General features: G+C 34.0%; 1 protein-coding gene and 1 non-coding gene across 8 annotated transcripts in view; both read left to right on the plus strand.

Annotated features, from left to right (window-relative positions):
* AKAP9 (A-kinase anchoring protein 9) overlaps positions 1 to 17,793 on the plus strand; it is a 163,978-nt gene that overhangs the window by 115,478 nt on the left and 30,707 nt on the right. For 4 of the 7 annotated variants that reach the window (XM_061164862.1, XM_061164863.1, XM_061164867.1 and 1 more), the window contains 7 exons: positions 7,040 to 7,202; positions 8,046 to 8,258; positions 9,399 to 9,437; positions 10,829 to 11,061; positions 12,008 to 12,127; positions 13,662 to 13,838; positions 15,038 to 15,142. In XM_061164862.1, coding sequence (XP_061020845.1) covers positions 7,040 to 7,202; positions 8,046 to 8,258; positions 9,399 to 9,437; positions 10,829 to 11,061; positions 12,008 to 12,127; positions 13,662 to 13,838; positions 15,038 to 15,142 — 1,050 coding nt within the window. Of the gene's footprint in view, positions 1 to 4,018; positions 4,788 to 7,039; positions 7,203 to 8,045; positions 8,259 to 9,398; positions 9,438 to 10,828; positions 11,062 to 12,007; positions 12,128 to 13,661; positions 13,839 to 15,037; positions 15,143 to 17,793 lie in introns of those variants that run through there. The other 3 variants (XM_061164864.1, XM_061164866.1, XM_061164868.1) reach the window with 2 other exon arrangements.
* Positions 6,489 to 6,595, plus strand: LOC133073126 (U6 spliceosomal RNA). Its single transcript, XR_009696836.1, has one exon. It is a non-coding gene; the product is annotated as a U6 spliceosomal RNA (small nuclear RNA).

A 17,793-nucleotide genomic window follows, 5' to 3' on the forward strand; every position in this document is an offset into this window, starting at 1 on the left:
GAGGGAAGTGATTTTAAAACTTGTAGGAAGTTGAATTTGATAGAAATTGGTGTGACTTTGGATGTAGGGGATAAGGAATGGAAGAGGAAAGAAACCACACGTAGATCCTTGACCAGCTCAGTTATTGGTATATTTCATTTACTGAGTTGGGGGATATAAAAGAAATCAATAATGAGTGCAGTTTTAGAGTGCATAGAGGGAAAAGATACTCTCTAGAGTCTAGAGTTTGGGAGACTAGATTAGAAGTTGGCATCACTTTTAAAGACATAAAATTATGGTTTTGAAGAGTGTAGAGAACTAAATTTTTGTACTGGTAGAGTGCTGAGATTTAAAAGGGAATAAAGGTATATCAATCTACAAAAGAGATTGAGAGAAGGAGCAAGGAAAATCAAGAGGATAATGTCTTTTTTTGTTTTTAGAGAATAGTGTCTTAAAAGCCAGATGAGGAGTGATTTTCCATAACTGTCAGATACCATGGAAAGGTAATGAATGCTGAGAATTTAGTGTCCATTGGATATTTCAATATAAGTGTTATCAGTGACCTTGATGAGAACAGTTTTGTGGAGTTGATAGACGAGGAATTCACAGTTCAGACAATTACAGAAATGGAGTTGGAGAAATAGAGACAGCAATTTCTTGACACCTGGCTGTGAAGAAAACAGAACAGTTGAAAGGGGCAGGATGCTTTTTTAAAGTTCAGATGTTTATGTTGAGGAGCCATGGAAAAGTAGAATATGCAGGTTGGAGGGAATGGGCCTTGTGAAGCCAGATCATTGGGGTGGGAGAAGGTGGAATCCAGGACACAAGGGGAACATGTGGCCTTTGGGTCAGAGGGATTAAACTGCCTTTAAGATGGCGAGAGAGATTATTGTCTGGGATTGTGGGCCTTTGTTTGGTGTTGGGGAGGAGTTTCAATGAAAACGCCCGAACGTATAAGTAAATATTTTCAAATATTCAAGGTCCTTTCTTTCCTTTTTTTTAAAAACTGGCTTGGTTTTATGTTATATAACTTTACTGGAAAATCGTAATTAAGCCTTATACTTAGCTTTAAGTTTGGAGACTGCTTTAGGTTCCATGGGCTTCCCAGATGGCTCAGACAGTGAAGAATCTGCCCGCAGTGGGGGAGACCTGGGTTCAGTCCCTGGGTTTGAAGATCCCCTGAAGGAGGGCATGGCAACCCACTCCAGTGTTCTTGCCTGGAGGATCCCATCAACAGGAAGCTGGCAGGCTACAGTCCATGGAGTTGGAAAGAGTTGGATATATCTGAGCAACTAACATTTTCACTTTCACTTAGTTTCCATAGATGTATCTTGCTTTAATAAAATAATAAGTAATCATTTTCCTTATGAAGTATCAGGATGTCTACCTTTATAGTCTGATTTCATAGTATCTGTGAGGAATGTTTTGCTTTATGTATTAGATTTCACAAGTGATTTGCCCCATGGTATGTCCAAATCCATGTAATGATATATTTTCTGTGATGGATTTCACTTCTCTTTTGCCGAGACAGGCTACCATACATATATTCAGGCTTGTATTCAATCTTTATTTAGTAGTCTGTGGTTCTGCAGAAAAGTTATCTGTGAGAGTGTGGTTTCAGATTCTTGATTTTTGGATCAAGTACAAATAGGAATCAGTCTGTTCTGTGGGAAATAGTCTTTTAGCAATTAAAGTTTTCTAGAATCCAGAAGTAGTTTAGAGCCAGAGGAGATTATTTACCAAGAGATTCCTTTAGGTGTTAGAAGAAAACAATGAATGAGAAATTTACTACCAAAGAAAGATTTTTATTATAGGTAACTCTCATGAACTTATAAACAATCATTTTTTAGAATGATGGAACTTAAGGTACATATTTCTATATTTTTTCCAAAAAGGAGCCTTTTTCTGAGGATGAAACAGTAGTACTGTTAAGATTTTGTCTTGTCATTTTGTTATGACAAAAAAACAAACCATTTTGTTACATTTTAAACATAAGCTATACTAAAGTGTTGAAATACATTTGCTGTTAGGTGTTGCTCCTCTTGTGCATTTTATAAGCATCAGTCAGGGCTCTGTTAGGGTATTGTAGCCAGGATTTAGTATCTCTTAAAGAGCTTAGAAAAATAAAATAAATACAAAAGAGAGCAACAGAAGTGTTTTACAAGTTAAGGGAAATATTTCTGGGGAAAAAAGTTAAATGACTTGACATTGTACAGTTAAAGTAAAGCTAAACATAACTCTGTTCCACAGATTAATAGCCTTCAAACATATATTGCAAATCTTGATTACCTGAAACCAGGGAATGATGAGCTAGTCTAGAAAATTAAAAGGGTGGCCTCTTAAAAATTGAAATTATTTTAACTGTTTTTGATTGCAAAGGGTGTTTTGTGCTTTCTAAAATTTCAAGAAAAAGAATATATTGTTTGAATTATTCCAATTCAAGTCACCTATCTAAACATCAATATATGTAATATACCATCTGTTAATATGCTGTTTGGGGGAGAGCTGTTTTGCACTCTCTTACAAACATACTGTTATTTGAATTATTTTAATTCAGGGTCACCTTTCTGAACATGAATCGTGCCATCAGTTAATGTACTCTTGTTGTGAGGGCCGTTTGCCCCATTCTGAGTCATCTTAATCTGCTGCTTTTTTGAGGTTTTTTTTCCTCCTAGTTTTTCTCTTTTTTCTTTGTAGTTAGTTCTTCCCTTGACCTAAATATTTCTTTTTATAAAAGGATATGTCTTACTTTCAGGGTTTTTTGTTTTTTTTCTTCGAATAAAGAGAAGTTGGGCACCAGATTATCAAAGTAAACTGTAATTTGCAGAAGGAGCTGAGAAAGAGTATTTTGAGAGGTGTTTGAAATGCCGAGCAAGGGTCCAGCCAGTTCATAAAGCTGAAAATCTAGGATATTGATGATTTTGTAACTGCTAAAGCCCCAAGAAAGTCAGATTCAGCTGCATCAGTTGTAGGGCTGTATCTCCATCTGGTACAGATGTTAAGGTGTCTTCTCAAAACTAACTGGAGCCCTCATATAAGAAATCATAATAAATAGGAATTTGTCATTGCCTTGTCTGGAATTCTAGGCAGCAGTGCTCCTCCCCCATCCCAAACCATATCACTATAGATTCTGAGCTTTCTGTAGAAAATCTCATTTTCCCTGCCCTAAATATTAACCGACTGAAGGACTTGGATATTGACTCCTCTGAAGATATTTTGTGTAGTGAAAGTAGCTATAAAAATGGGTTTTTGTTGGTAAGCTTGGTTTAGTGTGGGTTTTTCCCATAGCAGATAAGGTTTTGTGAGTTAAGGATATTTAGTTACTGGGTAGAGAAAAGTCACCACAGTGAAAGTTTTTTCATTTATTTAAAACAACTTTCATGTTGTTCAGCTTTAAAAAATCTGAGTAACTGGCTTATTCACTATTGTCGAGGTTTCTGAAGCTACCAGAGGGCCATTATATACAACTTGTGCTGTTAAGTCTTAGTCAGAGTTCAGAGTGTAGCTTAAGTGGTGTAGTTATCAGCTATTGTAAATTATACAATGCAGCTTTTAAAAAGAGGGGTTTTTTTTTTCCTTAACAACTACTCTGTAAATAATTCAGTGTAGAAATAGGTTATAACCAAACCGTCTATATTTAGTTTTAATGACTACTCAAAAGAATGAGTATTATTTTAAGGAAATATCAAGAGGAAATACTTAGTTTTCCAGAAAGAGTTACAATTATTGGGTATAGTTGAAGAACTGATTGATAATGTGGATTCAGACCTTCTTGATTTTACATTTTTAAATTAAACCATTTTTTAATGGAATGGAAAAACACTAGCTTATCTTAGAAGCATTATAAACTTATCTAAATATCCTTTTCAGAGCTCTGACGTGGAACTTGGATCCTGTTAGGCAGGCTTTTATTTGGGCGTGTTAATTCAGATTCCACCTGTCAGTGTACCTATAGGTACAGACATTAAACCACACCCTCTGTTCTGACCTTTCCTCAGGGGACACTGACTAGAATACTTTGGCTCAGCATGTGAGGCTATTTGAATACCTCAGTTCGGAAGAGCATTGAGTGAAGCAGCAAGAACAAGGGAAATAATGTTGCAACTACGTTTCTTAAGACTGCTTCTATGGAGACTTCAAACTTGACTTTCCCTGCCAGGTTTTTCTGGGAAGGCTTTTACTTCCACAGACATATTTGATAGCGAAAGCAGTTTTATTGCTTAGCTAATTCGATATTTATATTTTCATTCTTTCATTCTTCAACATTTTAATCATTATTCTAATTAAAAACATGTTTACTTGTTTTTAGTTTTGTCTTTTTGTTTTGTTCTGGTTTCTTTGTTTTGTTTTGCTGAAGACTGGTGGGGACCTAGTTTTTCTTATTTGTGGGTTTTTTTTTTTTTCTTTTGTTGTTGTATGAATTAATTTTTATGTTTATTTGATAGTGCTAAAGAAAAGTTTTCATACTGCTATGGTATATCTTTATAAAGTAAACAGAACTTTTTAGTGTAGTGGAAAACTGGTAAAGCAAATGAGGAAAATTAGCAGCTACAACTGCTAGAATGGATTCTTACAAGACCTATTTGGCAACTGTGAAACTTAGTGACTCGTGGTTGGAAGAACAAGATGAAGACATTTATGAGGTTGAATCCCGTGTACCTTTACCACATCCTTTTCCTCTATGTGAACATTTGGATGAAAATAACTCAGTAATTATTAATACTTCTATTTTTCATATTATTCATAAAAGAAATGGGCACATATTAAAGCTTATTTCTAAAATTTCCCTGCCTACCCCTCCTTATTCAGTAAGTATAAAAATTTGGTTTTTTATAGTTTTATGCTTTCAGTTTTTTATATATTTAGTGAAAAAAGCTATAATGAGAAATGAACTTTAAATGTCTTTGGTAAGGGTAAATGGAATAGAATCTTGTTTTCCTGTTGTTTGGTTCATTCATCCTGTAATGATTAATGTATTGAAGGGCAAAATTTCGTCCTCAAGCCCCAACTTGGCTATGTGTTTAGTTCCATAAAGCTGAATGAGATAATATTTCAGTTCTGTCATGCCAGACAAGCTATTTAAAAAGACCCTGCTTGTCCGTAAGAATCTTACTTCTGTGTTTATGATGCCGGTCCTTAGTAAAAGCAGGCTGGCTGTATTTGAGGGAATAGGCATTCTCTTACCTGAAATAGCTAAGTGAATTGTCATTGAGCCAGTTGTTTGGCATATTGGCTGTAGTTCCAGAAAAGAAAAAAGAAAGCCTGGATTCTAATTTCAGTTTCTTTGCTAACTGCCTAAGGAACTTATATTTAATATGCCTACTAATCCTGTGAGAAAATATCTTTTTCTACTTTTTATGTATGTTATTAACAGTGTTAAGGGTATTTAGCATAGTTAGTCTTTCAGGTTCATTTGACTTTTAAATGTTGTGAATGATTTACTACAAGTTATTCAGCCCTTTTAATGACTTTCATGGCTTTAACCATATACTACCTTATATTTCAGATGCTTTCAGAATAGTTTCATTACCTCCCCTGAATCTTTTATATGTTAAAGTGACAAAATATTTACTAATTGTTTATAAGTACTTTTAATGTAGTTTTAAAATTATTTGAAAATAGTGAATGTGATATTTTTATGTATTTCACATAATTAGGTATAGGTATTGTATAAATATTAGGAATAAACTGTACTTTACCTGGATAGGAGAGATTTTTTAACATTTAAAATGTTTAGATAAATATTTGAAGGAGTCTCTATTCCAATAAGGTATTGGTGCTGTCTGCTATAATAAATGAAATTTGTTTGCTAGATCTACTGTATTTTAGTCCCTGCCAACTTTTTTGTTCTGCTTTGTAAAATTGAAGTTACTAATATTTCTTGTGGTTTTACAGTAATATTTAAACACATCTTAATGAAATTTTATACCTTGTCAAGAAATAGAACTTAGAAGTAAGCTTTAAAATTTTTTCTAAAGGAAGTATTTATTTTGTTGTAAGTGTATTATATTTGTATAGTAAATTTGAAGAAGGAAAAAACTCGTATCCTCATTAGTTCTAGTTGTGAACTCTTAGAGATTCATATATTTACCAGGCAGCCATTTTACAATGTACAGAAAAAAATTACATGTGGAAGCAGTTGATTTATTTTTAACATATTGACTCTGACTATAAGTTCAGACGCATGCTGTATGTAAATAGTTCATATTTTATGGTCACTTTTTAATATTAAAAATTAATATGTACTGGTTATCCACATTAAAGGAAAATAATCTTTTGCCAGTCAGAAGTAAAAATATATATACATGAATTTTTATCTTTGTTGAGGTAACAGCATATTACTAGAGATATTTTAGAAAATATTTTGTGATTAAAATGTGTTTAATTTTCCATTATGACTCTTAAATGTATGTTAATATTATTTTCAAGTAATAAGTTATGAATGATATTTAAAACAAGAATAGTTCAGATAGATACTGATTTATCTAACAACAAAAAGTTACCACCAAGTGCTCGCTTCGGCAGCACATATACTAAAATTGGAACAATACAGAGAAGATTAGCATGGCCCCTGCGCAAGGATGACACGCAAATTCGTGAAGCGGTCCATATTTTTATAAAAAAGAAAAAGAAAAAAAAAGTTACCACCAAAAGCCTTTTTTAATAACTCTAAAATCTATTTTCTATGGTAAATTTTAAAATGCTGTGGTAAATGTTTTTTAATTTTATAATGTTAATATTAAGTACTAGAAATATTTGAGCTCAGTTTTCCCTGTTATAGTTGTTTCAGTAAAAACAGAGAAAGCAGGTGCTGGCAGTGAGAAGCAATTTTTTCTGTTCAGTAAAGTTAGAATACATCCCTGTGTACATCTGTTGTACACAGCTAATCTACCTACTGAATTGCACTATCTACTAATATTAGCATGCACTGGAAATATTAAATGACTACAGTTCAACAGTGTATTTTCATTAAAAAAATTTTTTTAAGTTTTAATGAGAAACGGCACTGGTATTCTTAACACTTTGTCTTCCTTCATGTATACTTTCCCTCTTTGTTTAGCTGGAACATGCAAAAGTGACACAGACAGAACTGATGCGTGAGTCGTTCAGACAGAAACAAGAAGTGACCGAGTCCCTTAGGTGCCAAGAAGAGCTGCGAGAGCGCCTCCATGAGGAGTCCAGGGCCCGGGAGCAGCTGGCTGTGGAGCTCAGCAAGGCCGAGGGTGAGTGCCTGCCGCGGGCTGCTGAGGATGGAGACAGTTCAAGTCTAAAGAGAGATTTGGGTGCAAGCCAAGTTTGGAAACCAGCAATCTACTTTTACTTTTTTTTCTTTTAACACTTAACCGGAATTTATATACTTTTAATTTCAAATGACCATTGAAAAATAGTTTTAGCTTGTCTTCAAAATTCCTCTAAGCAGCTTTTAAAACTATATATCTATATAGTTTTTAATTATGAAAGTACTTAATAGAATTATATGAAAGTATTTAAAATTTTAGAAAATAAAAAAGTGGATGATAGTGAGTTGCTACCGTAATCCCTCCATCCTAAGACAGTTCTTTTCATTTAAAGATGAGGGAACTGGAACAGAGATACTAATAAATTGTTCAAAGTCACCTTTAAATGCTGATTCCAGGCTTTAAGCCTCTGAAGCCCCATGCTATTTATATCGTACCATGCTATTGTGGGTGTTAGGCTTCTAGAATCACTTAAAGTATTAACTTTCTCTAGTATATTTAAAATGTGATTCAGTTCACAGGCGTTTGATTTATATTAAGCTTTCCAGGAACCTATCTGTTTAAAAAAATATGTTACACCAACATGATGTGATAAATTAGCTTAACAAGTAATAGAAAATTCAGAGAAATTTCGTATTTAAACACCATGGCTAATAAGACTGTATTGAACATATTATAGGTGCTACTGTCAGCAGCAGCAAATTGATTTAAGATTTTTAATAGGCTGAAATGATTTAAAATTTGCTGACAGTACACCTTTTTTATTTATATAAATATATAATAGTGAAATTTGAAATAATTGCATTCCTTGTTAATTTTATTTTATAGGTGTCATTGATGGCTATGCAGATGAGAAAACACTTTTTGAAAGGCAAATTCAGGAGAAAACTGATATAATAGATCGTCTTGAGCAGGAGTTGTTATGTGCAGGTAATAGATTACAAGAACTAGAAGCAGAGCAACAGCAGATCCAAGAAGAAAGAGAATTACTGTCGAGGCAGAAGGAGGCTATGAAAGCAGGGGCAGGCCCTGTTGAACAGCGTACGTATTTCTCGACTTTATATGAAACATTCCTTAAAAGTTCAGGATGACTTCTTTTTCCCCTTTCAGTGCCATTATTTATGTTTTATATAGGGATTGAAAAATAATAAGAAAATCTACCTTACTGGTAATTGTCTTATTAGCCAACCATGTGGAATCAGGTTTGGTTTTTTTTTTTTCTTTGGCATATGTTAACAGGAAAGATAATTCTTTGTTTCTCCTCAAACCTCTGCCTAAAGAGAAAGCTGGATATAATGAAGCGGGATTTTTTTTCTAAGTTGTATGAGATTTAGTTCTTTCAATTGCAGAAAGGCAGCAAAATGTGTGCCTGGATTAACTAGCTAAGAGCACTTGATCATGCACTAGTAGTGAGCAGATGGGGTGGATTTCAGCCTGCAAGATAATAGATTGAAAAGGCTGTTAGAAGCAGGCTGACGTTTAGTTGAATATAAGCGGGAGTTCAAAGAATAAATAAGTTTACAGATAACCTCTAATCTTTTCTTAAATGAGAAATTAGGTAGTGGTTTAAAAAATAGGTGTCAGTCTTTGTAACAATGGAACTTTAAATCCTTTTAGTCATATCCTTTCACCTTTATATTATGACTCCCCTGGTAGCGCAGTTGGTAAAGAATCTGCCTGTAATGCAGGAGACCCCAGTTTGATTCCTGGATTGGGAAGATCCCCTGGAGAAGGGACGGCTACCCACTCCAGTATTCTCTCCTGGAGAACTCCATGGACTGTATAGTCCATGGGGTCGCAGAGTCAGACACGACTGAGCGACTTTCACTTTAACCTTTATGTTATACATGCAGTTAGAATTATAAATGTGTAGTTTTACTAATTAAATTTTATCAATTTAGAGATACAACATACATTCTTATAATATGGTGAAGCTTTTCTGGTTACTCAAATTTGTTTAACACGGGTTTAGGGTTGGCATTTTTCATGTGCAAAGTGTGTGTATCATGCATGTAAAATATTCAAGGAATATGGCTACGTCTCAAAATGTAACCAGACAGTATGTTCAGCTTTTATTCCTAGTTGTTTTCTGTGTGTGTGTATGTATTACTCTGTTTTAGGAAATAGCTGACATGTAAATCACCATGTTTTGTTGTGTGTGTGTGTGTTTTTTCCTAATAGGACTAGTAGATGCTGCAGTCGATGCAGCGCCTGGAGCAGGTGTGTTTACACAGTTGCATGGCCATTGGGTGACCCTTGGATTTTTCAGTCAACTAACATATATCTAATTTTGCTGCTATGTTCATACTTACACGTTTTTCTCTTTAACAACAAAAAAACTTTTACAATAAAAATCTGGAATTAAAAACTGAGTTTCGTAGTGACCATCATCGTATTATTCCCACAGAGCTTAAGACTGTTTCATGTTTGTCAAGAAAATGGATGAAATAGTGGTAGGCAATATAATATGAATTAAAACACTTTTTTTCTTTAATGACTATATTAAGTTCTTACAACCTGTGACTTTTCACAGTACTCTTTTCTAAAGCAGTGTATAAGATGGTGGTATCAACAGGATCAATGAAATTTAGTGAAGAGACTTTCTGGTTGATTACTTTTTGGTTGTTTTAAAAGGAAAGCTGCTTTCTGTAGATTCCTAATCCCGAGTACAGTGTTGACAGACCAGTTAGTGTAAAGACTCTGGAGTTATATTCATTCCATTTTCTTCATTAGAGAATTGTTTTACTTTGCTGTATAAAGTTTATTATTGTATGATTAATAATAATAATAGCTAACACTTATATGTAGTGCTTACCATAGTCTAGGCACTGTTTTTCACACATTGATGTATTAACTTATTTGATATATATTAACTTATTGTGGGGAAATAACTCAGAGATCAGTACTGTTACTAGTTCCCATTTGACATACAGGGAAATTGAAGGACATCATATTAAATATCAGAAGTAGTAGAGTTAGGACGTTAACCCACAGTCTTTGCGCTTAAGCACCACACTGCCTCTCATACTTGTCAATTTTCCCTTGATACACATACATGTGAACATGTAAGACTAACTCAGGAATGTGGATCAAATAAGGAGTAAGACTAACAGGAAACTCTGATTCTGGTTATATTTCTTTTCTGTAACTCTTACTGACCTTGGTTAAAGATTTACAGTACTTGATTTTCGTGTGTGTTGTGTATGCATATAAAAATGACTTTACAGGTTTTGAATGGATTGATTTTTGCCTGAGGTGAGTTATTTCTGTGCTTTGAATTTGGTTAGATTTTGCTTGTTTCCTTGTAGTGAAAGTGAACTTTGAGGGGGTCATTTGCTGTGTTCTTTTCACAAAAATACTGTTTTTAGTGATAGAACATAATTCTTTTTGTTAATTGTGTATGATTTTATTGATACTAGCTTGCTTACTTATATCAGAATATGTTATTTTGATATTTTCACATGAGTATTTTCCTTTTTTACCTGTTTTTGAAATAAAACTCAGCCCCTTAATTTCATGAAGTTAAAATCTGAACACAGTTATGAGTGATTTCCCTATCACAACATCATTAATTGTGACTTAATGTAGTATATTTTTGCATTCATGAACAGAATTACTACAGGAGACAGAAAAACTGATGAAGGAAAAACTAGAGGTACAATGTCAAGCTGAAAAAGTGCGTGATGACCTTCAAAAACAAGTTAAAGCTCTAGAAATAGATGTTGAAGAACAAGTCAGTAGATTTATAGAACTGGAACAGGAAAAAAATGCTGAACTAATGGATTTAAGACAACAAAACCAAGCACTGGAAAAGCAGTTAGAAAAAATGAGAAAATTTTTAGATGTAAGTATTTTCAACTTTAACAATTTTTTCATTGGAATGCTACTTGCTACTATACTATGTTGTGGATTTTAAATTATGAAAAGACTTAAATTCCAATATTTTTATCTTTGTGTCATGTACTAATTAATTGAAAAGTATTATTTCAATTAAAAATTTTTATTATGCAGCTTTCAGAATTAAAAGCAGTACAAACAGATTATGAATAAGCTCTACCAGTTAGCCTTTCCAGATTCATAGTTAAGAAACTTGTCCTAGTCTTTTTCTTCACCAGTAGTCAGAGCAAGTAATGATCCTAAGAGCTAATTGTCCACCATGTCACCCATAAAACGTATACACGCAAGTAAAAGTGTGCCCTGGAAGCAAAGAACTGCAGCTGTTTTCATGCTGTCATTACTGTCTTCCAAAAAAGATGTTAAATCTCTAATTTCATGTGGATTTTCTTCTTTGGGGTTTCATTTAAGTTTTATGTTATCTTCACAGATCAGAGAATCAGATTCTAACACACTTTGTAATTTTAGGTATTAAAAAAAACCTAGATTAAAATGAAAAAAATGTATCTACAACACAATTTGTTCTACTTATTTTGCTTAAATAGTGGGAGTCCTCCTTTGTTCCAAAAAAGTAAATTCATTTTAAGGAGACCATTTTAATTTCATTTTGTATTTAACATTACTTGAACTTTTTAAAATGTTGTGCTTCAGATAACATTTAAGTGCTTACATTTTTGCTGAAGAGCCTAGATTATGTATCATACGGCAAGAGGCCCACCAGGCTATGTACCACGCAAAAGTATTATCTTTTTAAGCCTTTTTGCTTTGGAGCCTTTCTGTGATCATCAGTTGTTCATCTTCAGACAGACAACTGTGCCTACAATTAAAGGGAAGTAAGGGAAATAATAACTTCAATAAATATTATTTGTTCAGTTACTATCATTATTAAACTTTAGGAGCAAGCTGTTGATAGAGAACACGAGAGAGATGTATTCCAACAGGAAATACAGAAACTAGAACAACAGCTTAAGGCCGTGCCTCGATTCCAGCCTAGCAGTGAACACCAAACTAGAGAGGTAATGTTTTTATTGCTATTGTCTTCCATACATTAATTTGGTATGTTATGTATAAAATAAGATTTGTATCTTAAAAAACTTGAATTCTTTCTATTGTATATCAGTTTTCAAAATCAGAAACTTAAATATTCAACATGAGAAGGTAAAGATACCAAAGAAGTATAAAATACCTACAACTCATTGTCATAAAATGTTATCTACAGTCTTTTTAACAAAAGGTATCTTTAAAAACAAAAGACCAGAAGGAATCTGATATAGAAAAGCATTACCTACTGGAGCAGTAGAAAAGTTAGCAATCCCCACAGAGTTTATAGTCATTCATCATGTTCCTGACATATTCTACATTTTGTAAAATAGCTGTGTGTTTGTTGAATCTCAAAAGAATAATTAAGCTCTAGAACTTAGTCATTTCCTACTATTTGTTTCCTTATATTTAAAAAGGGTGATCTGCCTCATTCATAAAACTTTAGGAAACTAACACGAAAGTATGTGTTTGATTTTCTTCCAAAACATGGTGATCCATTTGTTTTCTCCTTATTTAGCCAGATCTGATTCTCTAGGTTCTGATTTTCTCAGCATCAAAAAAAAAAAAAATCTCGTTGCTAACTGTTCACTGAGCCATTTTGCTGTACCTGCTTTATTGTCTCCTTTAACCGTACTTCAGTCCTTAGTCCACCTTTTCTTGTTCAAGCTTCTCCTCAGGCTTTATTACTGTCCTTTCTCAACCTCTACTTGCAGGTAAGCTAGCATTTCTTTTAATGTTTTAAGGAAGATGTGCCATTTTTAGATAATTTCCTCCAAGAATCTCACTGAAATAAGGTAGAATTTTTTTTTTTCTTACCATCATATTTCTTTTTTTAACAAGCTTTCTCTCTTCATTTGACCAGAACTAATTTCACAAGCTATCTTATAGATCTTTCCTATATCCTTCCATCTGCTTCTTATCCGAATCACTTTTTCAGGGTACACGGATCCCTCGCACTGCGTGGCATCCTGATCTCTCTCCTAGGCTGGTGGAATGTGTGGGCTGAAAAGCTTTTTTCCAAATAACTGTATTAAAGGTCCCTAGTTCCCTTCTGTCCCTATGGTATTTTTGAACCACTGTATTATTATATGTGTTGATAAACCATTGGTGGAAAGAAAAGTATAATCCATGAAGTTTTTTTTAGGTCATTGTATCTCACATATGAATATAAGTACTGTGTAAACTTGTTTTCTTTATTAGGTTTTAGTGTGGTTGTGCTATTAGAGCTTGTAATTCAACATTATTTAAAAATGCATTTATTTTTTCCTCTTAGCTAGAGAAAACCTCAGTCTTAATAGAACTCTCTTAAAAGAGTTGGTGAAAGCAATATTATTTCTCTTTAGTGCTGCTTGGATACATCAACTCAGAAAATGTTGCTATAGTTGGAGATGATAGTGCCATCCTTATCAAAAATAAAATTAGGCATAGTATCTAAAAAAAATTGAAAGGAGGATAGATTACTAACATGCTTACATATTTTAACATTACAGTTTTTGCTTATATTTCCAGGTTGAGCAGTTAACAAATCATCTGAAAGAAAAAACAGACAAGTGCAGTGAGCTTTTGCTGTCTAAAGAGCAGCTTCAGAGGGATATACAGGAGCGGAATGAAGAAATTGAGAAACTGGAGTTCAGAGTAAGGGAGCTGGAGCAAGCCTTACTCGTTAGTGCAGACACTTTTCAAAAGGTATGACATTTCCTTTGTGTTAATTTTAGTACCGATTACACTTAGTTACATGAGCAGCAGTTTATTTACATAAAAAAATTACTAAGGACTCTGTTGATATTGCATAATGTATCTGTATGTCTTCATTGACATCATAACCGTTTATGTTTATTCTTTTCTCCAAATATCCCTTGCATACTGGGTCCTGATTGAGAAAGATTAATTAAGCCAGAAAATTTAATTACCCTTTTAAGCATTAATAAGATTCTAAAATAACAGCTAAGCGAAAATCTGTAGGCACCAATTCAAGCTGATGCTGTGCCCCAGACTAAGAAGCAGTGAGATCTGTTCCTATTATGCTAAAGAAAAGCAGGATAAGGAAATTTGGGAGGGGAGGAGACGAGGGGATAGCCTTCATTTTACCTGAGAAATGAATTTTAAGATTGTCAGGCATTCTTGTTTTAATTTATATAAAGTGCATTCAAGAGTAAATGTTGTAACTTTAGGGAAATGCAAATCAAAACCACAATGAGATATCACCTCAGACCTGTCAGAGTGGCTATTTCAAAAAGAACACAACAAATGTTGGTGAGAATATGGAGAGAAGGGAACCCTTGTATGCTGTTGGTGGGAATGTAAATAGATATAGCCACTGTGGAAAACACATATATAGGTTTTTCAAAAAACCAAAAAATAGAACTACCACATGACCCAGCAATTCTACTGAGTATATAGCCAAAAAACCCCCAAAATACTAATTTGAAAAGATACATGCACCTCAATGTTCATAGACAGCATCACTATTTATAATTGCCAAGATGTAGAAGCAACTTGAGTCCATCAACAGATAAATGGTTAAAGAAGATGAGCTCCTAGCCAACGTGGCTATTGATCACTTGAAATGTGGCCAGGATTAACTGAGATGCTGAAAGTGTAAAATACACACCAGATTTTGAAGACTTCAAATGAAAAGAAGAATATAAAATACACTATTAATGGTTATTTATGCTGATATATGTTGAAATACCATGTTTTATATGTAGGTTAAATAAAATGTATCATTAAAATTAAAAAAAAAAAAGAGTAAATGTTGTAACTTTTGATTATTCACTAATGTAGGCTACTTCTAATTCAAGAAATAGAATTGCTACTTATCCAATTAAAATGGATAATCAGGATTTAATGTCTGAAATTTTGAGAAAATTTTTATGTATTTAAAGGTAGAGGACCGAAAACAGTTTGGAGCTGTAGAAGCTAAAGCAGAATTGTCTCTAGAGATACAATTGCAGGCAGAGCGAGATGCCATAGACAGAAAGGAAAAAGAGGTAAGTTTATTTTTAATGACAAAATGTGGCTTGAATTACTTTAGAAAATTTAATTTAATTAGAATAGTATGATGTGAAACCAAAGTATAGACTGTTTCTTAGCTCATTGCGTAAGTTGACGTTGAAGACAGTAAACATTTGAACCAGTAAACTGGAATGAAGAAGAGGGGACAAGTAGCCTTGACAGAGGAGGGAGTTTTGAGGACAAAAAGGTGGCCAGTTTGGTAGGTATGAATTAAATGAAGACGAGAGTAGAGAGAGATACTAGTGTTGGGACACAAGGAAGTGTCTTCCTCCTGGCCTTGCCATAGACTTTGAATTATTGCCACTTGCCTGTGGAGTTTGTCTTTTCTAAAGTTATATTTCCATGGGAGGTAATAGTGCCTTTTTATAGTATACTAATAAACACGTTCTTAATTCTATAAAGTTCTTCTGTGTTTTTTGCTCCCTCCCTCCCCCTACCCCAAGAAAACCAGAAGATGCACTTTTAAAACAGCTGTCATTTTCAAGTCCTAATTATTTAATCCTTTGTCCATCATCAGTTTTCCTCTAGCATATTGTACCTTGCTATATAGCTATAGCATATCATTTTAAATGTTTCAGAAGTTTCAATTCCATTTTTATCTCTTTCCATATAATTTTCTCAGAACATTTGATGTGTATTTATTGAGTGTAAACAGTTTATAAATGTTAATGAGTACTTTGCAAAAAAGAAGATTGATTTAGATGTCACCTAAAATTATAGCTCAGAGAACTTGTAGTTTAGAGGAAAAAAAAAAGTCATCTAAATAAATAATGGAAATGATTATTTTCATGAAAATTATTATTTTCTCATTATCTCATAGCACTAACTTTATCTAAGAGATTCTTATTTTTTTTTGGCTTTTATGTGAGTGACTGGGGACACTTGTTGACATATAACCACTTTTGTTATGTGTGCTTCAAAAAGAATTAACATTTAAAGATTTCTCTTACACTAAATAATCAAATAGATGATCTGCTTTCTAAAAAGATGGGACTCCAAAACTGGTCACAAAGGCAGAAGTAATTGATTAAATATAGTAAGATTTTATATTGTCATTTGAATTTTATTTAACACTACTTAACTGCTTCATTTCTTGAACTAAGGATCCAATAACTGTCTCCTACTTACTTAGAATTATATTTGTTGGAATTACGAGAGACCTTAGAGAGCTTGTAACAACTAGCTACCAGTCTTTACAGCTGAAACAGAGCCAACCCTGTTGAATGAGTAAAGAATTAAGTTGACAGCTAACCTTGATCCACTCCAGTGCTCTTGCCTGGGGAATCCCATGGGCAGCGGAGCTGGCGGGCGACAGTCCATGGGGTCACAGAGAGGTGGACATAAGTTAGCGACTAAACAACAAACTTGGTCTGCTGATTTTGAACAACAGTGACAAGTGTTCTCTCAGAACCCAGTCACTCAGTAACTGAGACTGAAAGATAGGGATGTGAAATTGAAACATATCTTTTAATGAAAATAACTTCTTAAGCATTCTCTCCTGCACTAGACAAATGTTTTCAGACATCTGACAGTATAAATGTAAGATGTCTATGTGTCGTTATATTTGAGGTACTTCCTACTACTCTCATAGCCTAACTGTGTACAGCTTTTTAAGAAGTTTATTACAATATTTAGAAATGCAGAGTGAAAGAAAAGAAAACCTTAGAAAGTAAGGGTTTCAGGCTGTATAAGAGAAGGAGAATAATGTGGAGAGCAATAGAAGAATTTCTTTAAGAAAAAGATGCTTTCAATAGGATAGGTTTTAAATAGAGCGACTTAGCAGCAGCAGCAATGAGATCTAACTTACAAATGACAATAATAAGTAATAGTAGTTAACTTTGCTGAGGTCTGTGCTAGAAAGTGGTGGGTATTTTAATTAATGCCTTGTGTCGTTAACCTTACACTCTCCCTGAGGATAGGTTCTTCTGGAGTTTCCACTTTATTCTTGAGTAAACCAGATCTTAATAAAGGTTAAGGAACTTGCCCATGGTCTGTACACAGTAAGCGGCTGAACAAGAATTCCTCCTCGATTTCTCTGATTCTGGAGCTTTGTGATGCTTTACTGTCAAAACATCCGGGCATGTTTTGCCTTGCTGATGAGAAATTATCATAGACAGTCATGCAGTATTTATTGAATTGCCATGTGTAGAGCACCACTGCCCAATTTTAAAACCAGCACCAATCTCAAGGAATCTTCTGTCTAATTAGGATATATATATGTATGTATGTGTGTGCTGGACTGTGATAAGTTGCTTCAGTCGCGTCCGACTCTTTGTGACCCCACGGACTGTAGCCCACCAGGCTCCTCTGTCCATAGGATTCTCCATGCAAGAATACTGGAGTGGGTTGCCATGCCCTTCTCCAGGAGATCTTCCAGACCCAGGGATCTAACCTGTATCTCTTATGTTTCCTGCATTGGCAAGAGGGTTCTTTACCACTAGTGCCACCTGGGAAGCGTGTGTGTGTAGCCCGTGTATGTGTGTGTACACATTTAACGCCCGTGTGTGTGTGTGTACATATTTGAAAGAAAAAATTCTTAAAACACAAATAGGTGCTGACTAATGTAGTCCAGACAATCTAGATATCATTTGATAGCTAAATTAAACAAGGTTAAACCAAAAAGCTG

Source organism: Dama dama, chromosome 18 (assembly GCF_033118175.1).
Source record: "Dama dama isolate Ldn47 chromosome 18, ASM3311817v1, whole genome shotgun sequence".
NCBI classification, from domain to species: domain Eukaryota; kingdom Metazoa; phylum Chordata; class Mammalia; order Artiodactyla; family Cervidae; genus Dama; species Dama dama.